At 38.0% G+C, this 16,200-nt stretch overlaps 1 protein-coding gene across 3 annotated transcripts in view; it reads right to left on the bottom strand.

The window, feature by feature from the left end:
* Nucleotides 1–16,200, bottom strand: part of LOC126483765 (serine/threonine-protein phosphatase 1 regulatory subunit 10-like) — a 106,800-nt gene that overhangs the window by 46,676 nt on the left and 43,924 nt on the right. For all 3 annotated transcript variants that reach the window (XM_050106912.1, XM_050106914.1, XM_050106913.1), the window contains one exon: nt 547–633. In XM_050106912.1, the coding sequence (XP_049962869.1) occupies nt 547–633 (87 nt within the window). The remainder of the gene's footprint in view (nt 1–546; nt 634–16,200) is intronic.

Raw genomic sequence — 16,200 nt, 5'->3', positions numbered from 1 at the left:
ATCAGGGAAGATAAAAAAGGCAAGAGGGTCCGCAAGTGACTCAGTCCAGCAGTTCACTTATCTTCCAAGTGCACCCTCTACCCGAGGCAGGATTAACCGTTCTAATCAATAGTAATACAATTTTCGTTTGACATCTAATGTTCTATGCCAAACAGATAAATTACATGAATATTTGATGGGACAATTCCAGAGACAATTTAAGTATGCATGAGTATTAATAGACTGAATATAATCTGATGTGAATTCTACAGAAGTTTTAACTCCTCAACTTATAAAGGCAATTTTAAACTAAAACTGAAAACAATTTTCTTGTCTCTCATTTAATTACCAACCTTTTTCCACTTTCACTTTACTGTAAAATGACACTAGGGTTATATTGTAACGCTTAACTTTTATGTTGTAAATTTAGAAACAAGGATATTTGTTTAGGATAAGTATGAAATGTACAAATAGTAATACAAAAAAAAATTCCTTAGAGCAAAAGTAATGGTAAGATAAACTAAGCAACAGTATGATCTATGAAGAGAAAGAAATCATGGTACTCACATTCCTAGGAGATCTGTTCTAGTAGATTTCAGTATCTGTATGTAAATACATTTACTGACTAATTTTTTGGAGAATTTTGTCATCAAACTGAAACAACAGAAAAGAAATCATCAGCATAGTAAGCATTACCAAGGTTTTATAGTGACTTAACAGCAGCTATCAGCTTGGTCTGCAGCATTCAAATATCTAAAGAAAGATGAACAAACGTTTTAAGAGTATATCAAGCAAAAACCCAGTACAATCTGGCCATATCTTGGTATCCACTGTTTCATTGGTGTTAACTACTATGGTGCCCTCTAATCATTCCTGACTACTACTGCTGTATGTTAGGGGGGGGGGAACACTGTTTACAGTTAGCACAGATACTATACAAAGACAGTTAAGCACAACAAACATGGCATGGAAAGTCAGGATAATGTCTTTTCTACTTCAATATTCAAATCACAAGCAAAATGAAGACAATACATACAAAATATGTGTTGTGTTGTTAGATGTCCATCACTGCACAACGAAATTCTCGTTCCAGAAAATTGACATTAGCAGCATCTTCGGGACAAATTTTGAATGTTAAAAGCACAATTCGTTTACTCCAGAAGTAACTTCCACTCTGCAGTGGAGTGTGCACCGATTTGAAGCTTTGTGTCACGATTAAAACTGCATACTGCACCAGGACTCTAACCTGGGACTTTTGCCTTTTATGAACACATGTTCTACGACTGAGCTTTCCAAACACAAGTGAAGTCCTGCCTCTGTCAGTACCTTGTCTCCAATTGTTCTGCTAACTGCGCACTCTTTATGTTTGCATAGTTCAGTTGGTAGACCACTTGCCCCAACACGCAAAATTAGCAGTATGGCACTGCTCACTTAAATGTGTGACCAAAGTAGCTCTAACTGAAATAGTCTAGTGCCAGCAGGTTCATCACCTAATTACTAATATATCTCAGAATGCTCATGCTTGCTGTACTGATTCATCTGTGATCTTTTGAGATTACTTATGTGTGCTATCAGACAATTTTTCCACAGCAAGTCAAGTTTTCTTTCTTTTTTATTCATTCATTTTTATTCATACAATCATCTAGATTGTTTCATGCAATATTATTGTGGGCAGCAGCAACACCACCACCACCACCACCACCACCACCACCACCACCACCACCACAAAACTACTGACTCTGCTTAGGCCTAAGTTTTATTTAAACCGACACTGAACATTGTTTCAAGAATTCTACGCTTTACTCTGATGATAACTGGAGGAATACATTGCGTGGTCTAGACAGCTTTACTTCCAAAATACTCACAGAATCGCAGACTCATTCAGGAAATATATTTTGTTTATTAATATCACACACTAAGTTATTTTAGTTGCTTTACAGATTTCACATGTTAACCCAATCAAGTGATAGATGGTACAATTAAAAGAACAGTTTCATGAAGATAACAATGATTGACAAAATTGTGAACGTATTTAAGGTAGTCAATATTTCTTACAAAAATTTGCAATTAAAACTTGTTACTGGGCCAAAATATGGAACGAAAGAAGAGCAATTAATGGTTTTGCATCACATTAATTTCAATGTTGTTATAAATTCAGCTGGAAAAGACTGAGAAAGTACTTCCCTTGTTGGGAGAAAAAAAATCTTGCAATGAGGTAAGCTATAACAAAAATTAGAAAACTTATGTGAGGAAGATTGTACATGGTTACAAATGCCCTTCCTCGCAAGTGAGGTCAATATCTTAGCAAATTTATTACCTTGCATAGCAAGAAATATAATAATTTGTGGTGAGAACTGAAATGTGAAAGAAAATTATAAGTCATGACGATGATGGTATTGTAAGTGGCCAACATTACACTTTGTGAATCATTATAAATTGAAAGGAGATACAGGAATCACATGGAGAAATCAAGTCTGGCTATCTGAATTTCAATTTATTTCTACTGTTATTACCTGAACAATGACCTGACATTTCACACTTAACTAAGAGTTCGTGTGTGTTTTTACTACATGGAAAAAATATTCAAACAAAGCACACAGATACCTACATAACCAACTTCATCAGTCCACCCCCAGCAGTTATTTATCTATTCTTACTATTTAAGAACAGTTAATCTACCTTGAAACAACATTTGTTAAATCCACGACCATGGATTCTTTCATTCATTCATTAACATACTTCTGTATAATTAAAATTGGGGTTATTTAACATATACAGCCAAGTACGCTTGTTCTTTAGTGAGGCAGGAGTAATTCCCTCACACAAAATTACAACAGCAGGAAAGCTGGGATTAATTATCAAGTGAAAGACATTCAACACAATGAGAACAAATTTTCTACCTTTATCTAACTGGCTCAACACTAGCTTACAAGGTAAAATTGGGCAACTATAACCTCACTCCTGCAGCACCTGCATTTTCTTCTGATCCCATGACAAATATGGTAGTTCCTGTAACTGTGTACCTTCAAATTCATCCCAACCTTAACATGCTCAGTTGTGTAGTGGTAAACGAATGTTTTCATACTTCAGTTCATGTACTCTGTATTTGAGGAGAAGTGCTGTAGAATTCAACTACTACCCAAAAGCCACTCAGGCTTGCCTGAGTGGAATATTAAAACGGGTATTCAGTCAAAGTTGGTTTAATTTCCTTGCACAAAATCGCAAACTATATATTCACTTCCAAAAATCATACTGTTCCTCCTGTAAATAAAGCCTTTTGTTGACAGTGTACAGCATGTAAAGCAATTAACCCATTACAGTTCTGCACCATAACCCGTAACTGAGAAAACCAAAAAATAAATTGAAATGTGATAAATGTGGCAGTTAACACATTTTCTTGGTAACACAGCACAGCTACAATTATTTGTTTTAAGTGAATCAACAATGGCTGGCTGTAAAACAAATCAGAGTGCATCTACTGAGAAGAACAATGAATTTTTCTGTGTGCCGAAAATTTTTACGTAGCCTTAGGAATTACAAAATATGCCTAGCTTCCTAAAAATAATTAGTGCAGACCTGTGAGGGAATACATTTGTAAAATGGAATCATCAACCCACCAATCATTCCTTGATATCAAGAGATGTAATAATTAACACAAGTAACCAACATGTTCATTAGTTCCAGCAAATGATTAACTTTTAAGAGTACATCTGTAAAATATTGCATCATCTATCAATAAACTATTTCCTGAATACAAAAGTGCGATACTTTATTTTTGGCCCATTTTTTGTATTCCTTGTGATGCACAAGAAACCTGCCAAGCAAGTCCCACACTCCTGAATTTGTTGCTACATGCAAAATGTACAAATGCTTGTTTGATCTAATGCAGTACACCTGTTACCTGTTATCTCCACTAATAGTTGGGGGGAGGGGGGGAAAAAAGAGTTGTATCTCAGAATGTCAAAATAGATGAGGCTTACAAATGTTTGCAAGTTGATTCACAAGAAAATAAACTAATATCACAGCATTTCTGTAATTTTGGGATGTGTTGGTACGTGCTTAAAATGACAGAAATTAATCTTCCTGCACACCATCTCTGCTTTACAAACTGAAGTTCTACATTGTGCTACTGAAAATCAGGTATTTTAGGGCAAAGTGCTCACAGTGAACAAATACAATTTAACTCCATGTACCAAAGAATATCCAAGATGATCCATGTTAATGACTGCACATAGTAAGTCCATTTAAGGTGGAACTGAAGCATTTTGTGGAACACAGAAAAAAAAGGAAAGAAGTACCTTTTAAGAGCTTCAACAATGGGATAGGCCTACTATGACAAAAAGTGCACTTCAGGAAATCTTTCTAACGGAAACACAAAGCAAATTTTTAAGCAATGTGCGTGATGGTACAGTAAATTTAATGTTCTATGGATAAAATAATTTGAATCAAGTATGTCATCCTGCTTTGTAATGTATATGCTGTTTCTATCCACACACCATCATTATGATCCTGCTCTTTTAATAGGACAAGAGCAACAATAATACAAACTTGAAAGGGTTAACAACAAAGTGCAATACACAAACCACCTTTTAATTTGTACGGTAAACTATGGGAGAAGGAAAGGTAACAACTGACTGTATAGTTGGGGTATTGTGTGGCTGATGGTCAAATACTGACAAAACCAATGCCGTGTACTAAAGACCAAGAGTTTGAGCTAATTCACAAGAAATTTGTCTACAGGAAAAAATCAACTGAAAGGAAGTTTAGACGCAAAGCTTTTTTATGTTCTTTGGCTGGGGCCTGTTACTATGGAGGAGGCTGAAAATTTTTAGAATGCTTTACTTCTAAAAACAAATGAAATCTATTTGTTCGACAGTTACTTTATATTGTTTTGCGAGTTGATTGCTCTGTAGTTATCACCAATATGGAAAGGATAGAACTACTCACCATATAGAGGCGGCACAGAGCTGCAGACAGGCACAATGAAAACTAATGCCAAAATATTAAAGCTTTCAGACAGACTCCTCCTTCCACATTAGGAAACACACACACACACAAGGCTATAACAACCTGGGACAGTGGCCACATGTATGTGTGTGTGTGTGTGTGTGTGTGTGTGTGTGTGTGTGTGTGTGTGGGGGGGGGGGGGGGGGGGGGGGGAGTGAGTAGGGCCTCCCGTCGCGTACACCATTCACCAGGTGCAGGTCTTTTGATTTGACACCACTGCAGCGACTCAGTGAACTTCTGCTACTGTCCTTCAGTTCACAGTACCTCTTCACTCTGTGCTGTTCATGTGTTGTTACTAGAGCTTTAAAGTAGTGACTTTTTTCTTGTGTTGTGAAGTTGTTTTATGGACAATGGCTACCAGAGGATGTATAAACTCACCCGATTGTTTCTGCTACATTTGTGGTAGCTATACCATTAAAAAGCAACAAAGAAACATTTCTAATTTTGTTGCAAAAGTATAATTCGCCTATTTTGGTATAAAGTTAGGCAATCAAGATAAGCCTTGGGCCCCACACAAAGTTTGTTCAGTGTGTGTTGAAGAACTGAGGCAATGGTTTCAAGGTAAAAAGCAGTCCTTACGTTTTGGATTACCAATGGTTTGGAGGGAGCTCAAAAATCATAGTGATGACTGCTATTTTTTTTCTTGCAACGTACGAGGTTTCAATGTGAAAAACAAAAAGTGTATTTCTTAACCTGACATTCAATCAGCCATTCACTCTGTTCCTCATGGACCTGAAGTACCAATACCCTCTCCTCCAGATTCTTTGGATGATATAGCCATTGGCTCAGCAAGGTTATAGTGAAGAAGACAGATTGCTACGATCCTGGCACAACCAATCCCATTCCTTTCTCACAATCTGAACTGAACAATTTAGAGACCTAAGCCTTTCTAAAGAATCGGCAAAGATTTTAGGATCTAGATTGAAAGATACACATATGATGGCTCCGGGTACATCCTTTTCTTGGTATCGATCGAGGAAAAAGGAGTTTGTATCACTCTTCTCTCCAGAAGGGGACCTGGTGTTTTGCAGCAATGTTCCTGGATTTATGGCACATTTCAAAATAGAACATGCTCCTGAAGAGTAGTTGGACACTAAGTTCACTTAAAAGAACGTTACGAAGACCTTGAACTGGTTTTAAGCAAACTCTGCTATTCAGACCACAAATTGACCCCATGTGGTGATTTAAAAGTGATTTCAATGCTGCGTGGTCAACAGAGTGGCTACACAAAGTTCCCTTGCTTTCTCTGTGAATGGGACAGTAGAGACAGAAAGCAACACTACATTAAAAAAGCTTGGCCCTTGAGAAAAACCTTACAGGTAGGGGTTAAAAATGTTGAGAGGAAAAGCCTTTTGGATCCCAAAAAGGTGTTGCTTCTACGACTTCACATTAAGTTGGGGCTGATGAAGCAATTTGTTAAGGCGTTGCCAAAAGAAGGGGAGTGTTTCAGATATCTTTGTGGACAGTTTCCTGGTTTATCCAAGGAAAATCTAAAGGAAGGAATCTCTTGTCAGACCAGACATTAAAAACTAATGACAGACGCCAACTTTGTGGACAAAATGGAAATAAAAGAAAAGGCAAGGCAGCACGGACATCTTTTAAATTAGTTGTTACCGGTTCCCTAGGAAACAAAAGAGATCCAAATTACAAGACAATCATAGCAGACATGATCGATAACTTTAAGAAGCTGTGCTGTAATATGAGCATTAAAGTTCATTTTCTCCACTCACATCTTGACTACTTCCCTGCAAACCTTGGTGACTTAGGTGAAGAGCAGGGTGACAGATTCCACCAAAACATCAAAGAAATGGAAAGAAGATATCAAGGAAGATGAAACGTCAACATGATAGCGGACTACTGCTGGATGATCCTCAACGAGTCCACAGCCAGAAAAGCATTAGAAGCTTCAACAGAAAGCGAAAGCATTATTACAAGGACTTACGAGCTTTAAGAGAAATGGAAGTGTACTGGAAATTTAGTTTAGGACATGATTTATAAATAAAATTTTATAACGTTGGAAAAAATGTGATAAATTGCTTAAATTTTGTTATTATACCCAAAAAATACTCCCTTTTGCGAGAAAAGCTGACGTGATAGGAAAAAAATGGATTGCATTTTTGAAATCAGTGCTAGTACATAAAAGTCAGTTATCAAATTTCAAACAACTTCCAAAAAATATTTTTTTGCAGACCTGTGTTACCATCATTTACAGATATTGTGTGTACTGAAAAAGAAATTTAACTAGATAATATTTCTGGGCTGTAATTTTTTTATGATTGATTTGTCATTAATACCTTAACAATATGAAAATTGTCTTATAAATGCATTTGGCAAAGAAGCATCATCCAAGGCAAAAATTTATAAATGGTACAGCAAATTCAAGAGGGATCGGTTTGATCTTAGCCATTAATTTAATGAAGGATGCTCAAGACCTGCTGTTACTGATGGAAATATTGTCACTGTTCAAGCAATGCTTTAAGACAGACATCTCGAACTTATTCAGATAAGGGGGGGGGGGGGGGGGGGTGAACCACACAGGTCTTAGCCCACTGCTGCCTGCTCCAAAACTGAATATTATGTGGTGTATCTCTCTGCCAGCCAGAACCCTCAAAGATTAATAGTAGCCCCTTTAATAATTCTTTATTAAACACTTCTTCTAGAATTAATGAGCCATATATTTGTGAATTTTGGCCTCCAATGCTTTACAATGGCAGAATAAGTGCATTTTCAGTCCCTATCTACAATCATTGTGATGGTTAAAACAGGTTCTGGTCCAACGAATGTAATCATCGCTCGTGGCCTGGCCAGCCTATCACTGCCACTAATCTGTGAGTGACCAGGGACCCACACTACGTTTACTCTATTGCTTTCCCCTACGCTTACAAGGGGTTCATGGCATTCTAAAACAATCACTGATCTTGTTTGTAGCACCCATGCACATTCTCCACACACTGATAGCACATATTTTTCAAATGTAATACAAAGGCCAGCTTTCATAGAGACACTGTCCTCTAGTCTTAGCTGTGCCCTATATACAGCATCTCCAGGACCTGTATCTGAGCCGGCCGGAGTGGCCGAGCGGTTCTAGGCCCTACAGTCTGGAACCGTGCGACCGCTATGGTCGCAGGTTCGAATCCTGCCTCGGGCATGGATGTGTGTGATGTCCTAGGGGACTGATGACCTCAGAAGTTCAGTCCCATAGTGCTCAGAGCCATTTGAACCTGTATCTGTATTCACCCAATTAGTGCCCACCACCACAGCGCAGTGGTAGCGTTACCATCTTCCACGCAAAGGGGCCCGGGTTCGATTCCCAGCAGGGGACTGGGTGTTTTGTGTCCTTCAATCACCAATTTCATCATCATTGACACACACGTCGCCAAAGTGGCGTCAACTAAAAAGACTTGCAATACAGCTGCCAAACCCCGAAGGGGATATCCCGGACAATAAATGCCATACAATCATTTCATTTACTCCACCAGTAAACCAGACTGTCTCCCAAATGGTATCACAGTCATTCCTCCACTGCTTCCTATTTCCAGCACGGTCTCGATTCCAGTAGTGGATGTGCGACAATCCCATCTATTACGGCTAAGCAGGACAGTCTCTGCCTCTTCCCAAGCTCATTTGCAGCCTCCTGCTGTACTTCATTTCACCATACCATATCCCCATAAATTATCATAGGTTTTATTAAAGGTCGTATTATTCAGTACACACACTAAGGATTAGAGCTCAGTTTCTGCAGGCCCTGCTAGTGCACATAAGAGCCCTTTCACCTTGGAACAATTAATTCTTTATGTGAGGGACCCACTTCAGTTGCAACACATTCAGGGTGCATTGTGTCATTGTTTTCCAGGTACTTGCAAATTTGCCAAATATTAGTATGACCAAATTGTCTGCATATCCTTGACAAAAGTAAATACTAAAGATTAACTGTCCAACAAGATCGTTCACCACCAAGTTCCACACAGCAGTGGGGAGGAAATCTATCTTTGCAGCACCTTCTGGTGGTGTTGATCACCATTTCTCATTCATCATGGTGGCTTTCACGTTTTATTTACTCAGCATAGTCTTCATCCACCTTAATGTCATGCTTTTCTGCATCTTTAACCACTGATTCAAAAGTCGTATTGCGAAAGTCTGCGAAACAACCATGCAGAGAGCAATTTTCAGAGAGTGTGGCGCTTTATCCCTTTCTCAATGATTTGGTGAAGTAATGTTTTGAACTATTTGCCTGTTTGATGACTGTAATGGTTTTGATGTAGAGGAACCTCAATTAACCTCCTTTCCCTAACGAACACATTAACTGGTTTTTCTATGGTTTTTAAAAGAAATGACGGACTGATATGTCTCATAAAATGGCCCATACTGCTATTACATCATCAGAGGACAGATACATTGTTACTTTTGATTGGTACACAAACAAAGTTCATGAAACAAACCCAATAGGAAAAATACTTTTAAGTAAACCAACAAAATCTATCTCAATGTGAATAATTCTCACCACACTCAGTGCTTACAGGTTTCGTTTATACATCCTGCCGCAGCTACACGACTCCCTCACTGCTGCGGACAATCATTTCATGATGATTGGTTTGTGGGACACTCAACTGCAGGGTCATCAGTGCCCATGCAAAGTCCCAATTTTTACACAGTCCAATTCCCCCTCACCAATCTTGACACTATCACAAATGATGATGATACCACAAAAACCCAGTCCCTTGGCAGAGAAAATACTCAATCTGACTGGGAATCGAACCCGGGCCCCCGTGATCCATAGGCAACAACACTAGCTACTAGACCACGAGCTCGAACTATCATCTCGTAATGAAAATCGCTAAGCTGTTCGAAAACAGAAAAAATTTTTTTTTTAAGAACAAAACAAAAGGTGGCTGGTTGCAATGATTTCAAAAAACCTTTAAATAATTTTTCATCATGGCACTGCATTTTGTCTCAGAGCAAAACTAAAAACTGAGTAACTTGATGCCCTGAAGTTCAATACCATTGACCCTTCCCACCATATAGCTGTGTCTTAACATCTTGCAATTTCTTGTTTTCAAAAATTAAGGACAAAATTCAAGGAGTCAGTTTTTGTCATCAGATGATGCAGGCTGGAGTAACTTTTTTGTCACCACACAATGCAGCTGAATATAATAAAAAACCATATTTCTATAGTGCCTCACAAAGAGTGGCATAATTGCTTCAAGGACTGGTTTCAGTAAATGCAAAAATACATTTACATTAAAGAGAAATATTTTGAAAAGCAATAAAATCATTTTTATTTAAAAAACCTTGCTTACTTATCTAAAAATTTTCAGTGTTGCCTTCGTATATGTAGTGTCTATACTGCAATTGTTTCAAATTTTGTTAGCAAACTACAGGCCTTTTCTGAAACTGTCTTTGAAAATATGACTTCTCAATAATTAAAATAAACTGCAATAACTTAAACAGATACAGCAGAAGCACTCATATCTATAACAAGGACTATGGCACAGTATTAGCTTTAGTCATAAGGAACTGTCACTTTGAAATTGTGATACTTAATGACAACATTCTAGAAGCCAGAATTTCCTAAAATTTCACTATCAGGAGGGTACCAGACAAAACATTAAATAATTTAATACAATAACCAAATAATTACTATGGGGCACAACACACAAAAGACACAAAGCTTACCCTCTATACTATTACGAATAGCCCTGTCACGACTACACGCAGACTACCAAACTTCTGTTATAAATTCTAGTTCCTTCCTTCTGAAGTCTTCATTTATGCGGGTTACAGACATCTGCCTGGCATAATCAGTGCAAAAACACTTTTGAGAACTTATGCATGTGGCAACATTTCAAAATCTAATTAATTTAGTAGAGGACCTTCTATACTGAAGACAGTTCCACATAGATCATGTTACTTAACAGTGCATTTCCAATTCCCACTCCTACTAGCTTGTCATTCTGTGAATTGGATGCACCATGCATCACAGATAATGTGATACCTCTTAGTTTCGAATGGAAAAGAAATTAATGATCCCAGTCACAAGGAAGGAGGAGACATTTGCTCTCCTACCTTTGCTGTAGTTTATTTTTATGGCCTTGCATTCTTTAGTTATTTCACTTCCAAAACACTCCACAGCCCATGTCTTCAAGTTATTGATTTTGAATTTAACATATTTTCTTTCAATGTTGCCCGTGTGCTTGTTCCTTCCTTTTATACAACTGATTTAACTGTTTTTCCTCAATCTGCATCATCCTTTCTCCAAACCAGATTATTGTCATTTGTACGTCTTGCAAAACTTTCCTCTGATGCTACAAGCATCGCAATGAATGAGGTGGCACAGTGGCTAAAATATTGAACAGGGCTTCAAATTCCCATCCAGCAATCGAAATTTAGATTTCTCCTAATTTTGTAAATCACTGGAAAGGAAACTATGAATTTCCCTCCTCCTCCTCCTCCTCCTCCAATCCAAACTCATGTGCTACCTGTAATGACCTTGTCACTGAAGAGATGAGAACCAAATCTAACATCACTATTCGACACTGGTTATTGTCGGTCAATTACCGTAGTAATGACAAGTTTCTCTGCAGTCATTATTTCTTTCTTTTGCTTTGTAATCAATATAATTTGTCCTTCATCTATTTACAGCTGACAATGCTTGATCACATTTTATGTCAATGACCATTACTCTGTCATAATCCAAGATCTGAATACAATATGGCTTCCGGTCTTCCTATATTTTTATACTCACATTAATTTGGCAAGCTATTCCACTACAGTTATTACACACCTTACCTTGGTTGCTAAATTATAATGTAACCAACTTTTAGGAAGTTTACATAAACATCATAACAAATCATCACTTTACTAAATGACAAAATGTGCCCATATTTTTAAATTTCTATGTTCTTTAACTAAAACTCTGACGATTTTCTATAATTTTCGCTATTCCCATACCTGCTTCTGCTGCCTACCTTCAATTCAAGTCTCACATTGTCACCATATGTACCCACAAACCTCTGAAAATTATCCTCATTTCTCACAAATTCAATAAAGCTGTCAAGTTTATGTACCATACTAGGTCAGAAACTAATCAACCCCACAAGAAAATGCAGGAAACAAATGCAAAAACAAAGAAGCAAATATTTTTAAAATTTGTACGGAAGATTACACAAAACAAAATGAATGTCCTAACCTACATTTTCTCTTCATATAATTAGATATCTAGGTATTATCTCAATATTGTGGCAAGAATATGATTGTCTATTTCATTCATACTAGGTACCTAATTTTTCCTGTTTTAAAAAAGAGCATAATTTTTATGGAGAAATAATTCCATATTTATTGCCACTCCGTACTGATAACTAGCTTCATCTAGTCTGTTTCCTGTTATCTCCATCAACATCAAAACATAATACAGTCAAATTTTTAATGACTGCTGATAAATGATGTTTTTAGAGTATCTTAGGAGAGTTACAATTATAGAAAACATCAGTACAACAACTTGCTCAGCCAATTGTACTTTTAAACTTTCATATTAAGTTTCTTCCACATTAATAGTAATAACAACTTATTGTGCTTCCCCCTATTGCTCTTTAATCCTCACCCACATCATTGCTTCCAAAGTTTGGATAAAATAATAGAAACTATCTAAAACCATTAGACTAGCTCACAACTTAAAAATGTTGTGCAGGATTATCAATACTGCTTACTTTATTGATCACTTTCTCAAAGAAAAACAGAAATTACCAAACAACAGGAAATATTTTAAAAAATTCTGCCCATGTAAGAAAGGAAAGAAAAAAGAAAAGTAGCAGAATTATTGTTCAAATGGTCTCATGCATGCAGCTCAACACAGGTTCACTAACCCCAACTCTCCAGAATGTCAAATTTTAATACAGTGGAAAACAAGGACCATATTACATTCAATGGCACTTAAGTTCCAAATGTCGGTAAAACAAATTACACTAACCAAAGAATACACAGGAACTTGAAAAAGATGCTAAAATGTAAATAAAAAAATCTTTAAGGTGGCTGTTAATAGCAACTGTGTGAGTGAGCTTCAATTAATAATATAAACAGCCAAAGTATCACCATCAGCCAGGCCAACTGATCGTATATTCGTTATGACAGAAAATTTTAGAGATAAAGGAATTTCAACCTATGATAAACAACTATTCGGCGGATCATGATGCACAAAACAATACTGCAATATCAATTTTCTCATGATTACTCAATTATTAAAGCAATTAATTAATTTTAAAACAAAAAATTAATTTAACAGTAGCTCATTTCTACTTACTTCAGCCTTAAGTTTACTACCCATACTTTTTCTTTGCTGCTATTTTCCCCCATTCAGCTAATTTGTGCCTACTTTTTCATCGTGAACCTCTTCCAATACTTTCTCTTGTTTGCCTAGTAGTGTCTCCTTCCTTTTCCCAGTTTTTGGAAATTTTATCTTTTTACCTACCTTGTTAGCACCGAGTTGGCAAGGGAGGAAAAAAGATAAGGGTTTAACATCCCAGAAACAAATATGTCATTAGAAGCTGAACTCAAGTTCAGATGGGGAAGGATGTCGATTGTGTTCTTATAACGGAGTCACCTTAGCATTCACCTAACCGATTTAGGTAAATCTCAATCTGAATGACAGCAAAGAACTGAACTGTCACCCTCCCGCATACTAGTCTAGTTTTTTATCACCAGACTACCTGACTTGATGGGCTGGGCAGAATCTTAACAACATTCATGGAAAGGTAGGGAAAAAAGACATAAAAGTGCAAAAAAGAAAAAGTACACTAGGTGATTAAAAGTATCCAGACACCCCAAAAACATATGTTTTACATATTAGGTGCATTGTGCTGCCACCCACTGCTAGGTGCTCTTTATCAGCGACCTCAGTAGTCATTAGACATCATGAGAGCAGAATTGGGTGCTCTGCAGAACTTACAGACTTCGAATGTGGTCAGGTGATTGGGCGTCACTTGTGCCATACATCTGTACATGAAATTTCCACTCTCCCAAGCACCCCTAGGTCCAATGTGATACTGAAGTGGAATTGTGAAGGGACACGTATAGCACAAAAGCATACAGGCTAACCTCAACTGCTGACTGACAGAGACCCTAGACAGTTGAAGAGGGTCGTAATGTGTAATAGGCAGACATCATACAAATTATAATAAGCAGACATCATAAATTATAGAGTGCAGCAATCAGTCGTCCTTTTTTTAGATTTCATTATGCAAATCCAGATTTCAGCTAGTAGCTAGCTATTCTCATGCATGAAAGTCCCTGTCGTTCAGGTGTCACTGTTCTTTGAATGCTGTGACTGACACCAGAAGAACAGGGACTTACATGCACTGCGAATAAAAAAATAGTGCATTGAGAATGGCTAGCTACTAGCCGAAATCTGGATTTGCATAATAAATCTAAAAAAGGACGACTGATTGCTGCGCTCTATAATTTATAAGTCACATAACAGTCGCTGAGTGCACCCACCTTCCGAATGGAAGGTAACCTGAGGCAGACATCTATCCAGACCATCATACTGCAACAGGATCCACTGCAAGTACTTTGACAGTTAGGCAGGACGTGAGAACACTTTAATTTCGTGGTCGAGCACCTGCTCATAAGCCATACTTCACACTGGAAAATGCCAAATGACACCTCGCTTGGTGTAAGGAGCGTAAACATTGGACGACTGAACAATGGAAAAAACGTGTGGAGTGACGAATCACGGTACACTATGTGGTGATCCGATGGCAGGGTCAGGGTATGGCGAATGCCTGGTGAATGTCATCTGCCAGCATGTGTAGTGCCAACAGTAAAATTCGGAGGCATTAGTGTTATGGTGGTGTGTTGTCACGTTTTTTTGCGGAGGGGGCTTGCACCCCTTGTTTTGCGTGGCACTAGCACCTTCTTGCTTCCCACTGTCGAAGAGCAGTTCGGGGATGGTGATTGCATCTTTTAACACGATTGAGTACCTGTTCATAATACAAGGCCTGTGACTGAGTGGTTACACGACAATAGCATTCCTGTAACGGAATGGCCTGCACAGAATCCTGACCTGAACCCTATAGAACACCTTTGGGATGTTTTGGAATGCCGACTTTGTGCCAGGCCTCACCAACTGACATCGATACCTCCTCTCAGAGCAGCACTCCGTCAAGAATGGGCTTCCATTCCCCAAGGAACCTTCCAGCACCTGACTGAACGTATACCTGAGAGAGTGGGAGCTGTCATCAAAGTTAAGGGTGGGCCAACACCATACTGAATTCCAGCATTACCAATGGAGAGAGCCACGAATTTTTAAGTCATTTTCAGCCAGGTGTCCGGATACTTTTGATCACATAGTGTATGTGGTGAAGGGAAAACACATTCAGAAAATAAAATGAAAACATAACAAACAATGAAAAACCAGAATGGAATGCAACATTATGAAAAGGAAAGCTGTGATTCACCATGTAGCAGAGATGCCGAGTCACAGATAGGCACAACAAATAGACTGTCACAAATAAAGCTTTGTGTCATCAAGGCCTTTGCCAACAACAACAACAACAACAACAACAAAAACAAACATCTCTCTCTCACACACACCACCACCACCACCACCACCACTACTACTACTATAACTAGAGTATGAGGATGGGGGGGGGGGGGGGGGGGGGAGCAAAAAAGAGCCAAACAGAAAGAATTCTTAGCCACTACTTACATACAATTGTTGTGCTCCATAACTTATCATACAGTGCAAGACAGTAAATACTAACCTATCATACAGCGCAAGACAGTAAATACTAACCTATCATACAGCGCAAGACAGTAAATACTAACCTATCATACAGCGCAAGACAGTAAATACTAACCTATCATACAGCGCAAGACAGTAAATACTAACCTATCATACAGTGCAAGACAGTAAATACTAACCTATCATACAGTGCAAGACAGTAAATACTAACCTATCATACAGTGCAAGACATTCACATCACTACTTTGTGGCTTTATTTTCTGATCTGCTCATTCATTTCTGGATACAAACTGGAAGCTCTTCAAGATAAGATGCCTGTCTACATTCAAAAAAGTCCATTTTGCATTCTTGAGCACCTCCACATTAACAATGCAATGACTGAACTGACTGCATACAATCCCCTCAACTTTTAAGTTCTTTGGCCTCTTCCCGTAAGCTAGTCTGATGCATTCAGACAGCCAAACATGACTTATGAAATG

Source organism: Schistocerca serialis, chromosome 6, assembly GCF_023864345.2.
Source record: "Schistocerca serialis cubense isolate TAMUIC-IGC-003099 chromosome 6, iqSchSeri2.2, whole genome shotgun sequence".
NCBI classification, from domain to species: Eukaryota; Metazoa; Arthropoda; class Insecta; order Orthoptera; family Acrididae; genus Schistocerca; species Schistocerca serialis.
This window is presented reverse-complemented; position numbering and strand designations above follow the sequence as displayed.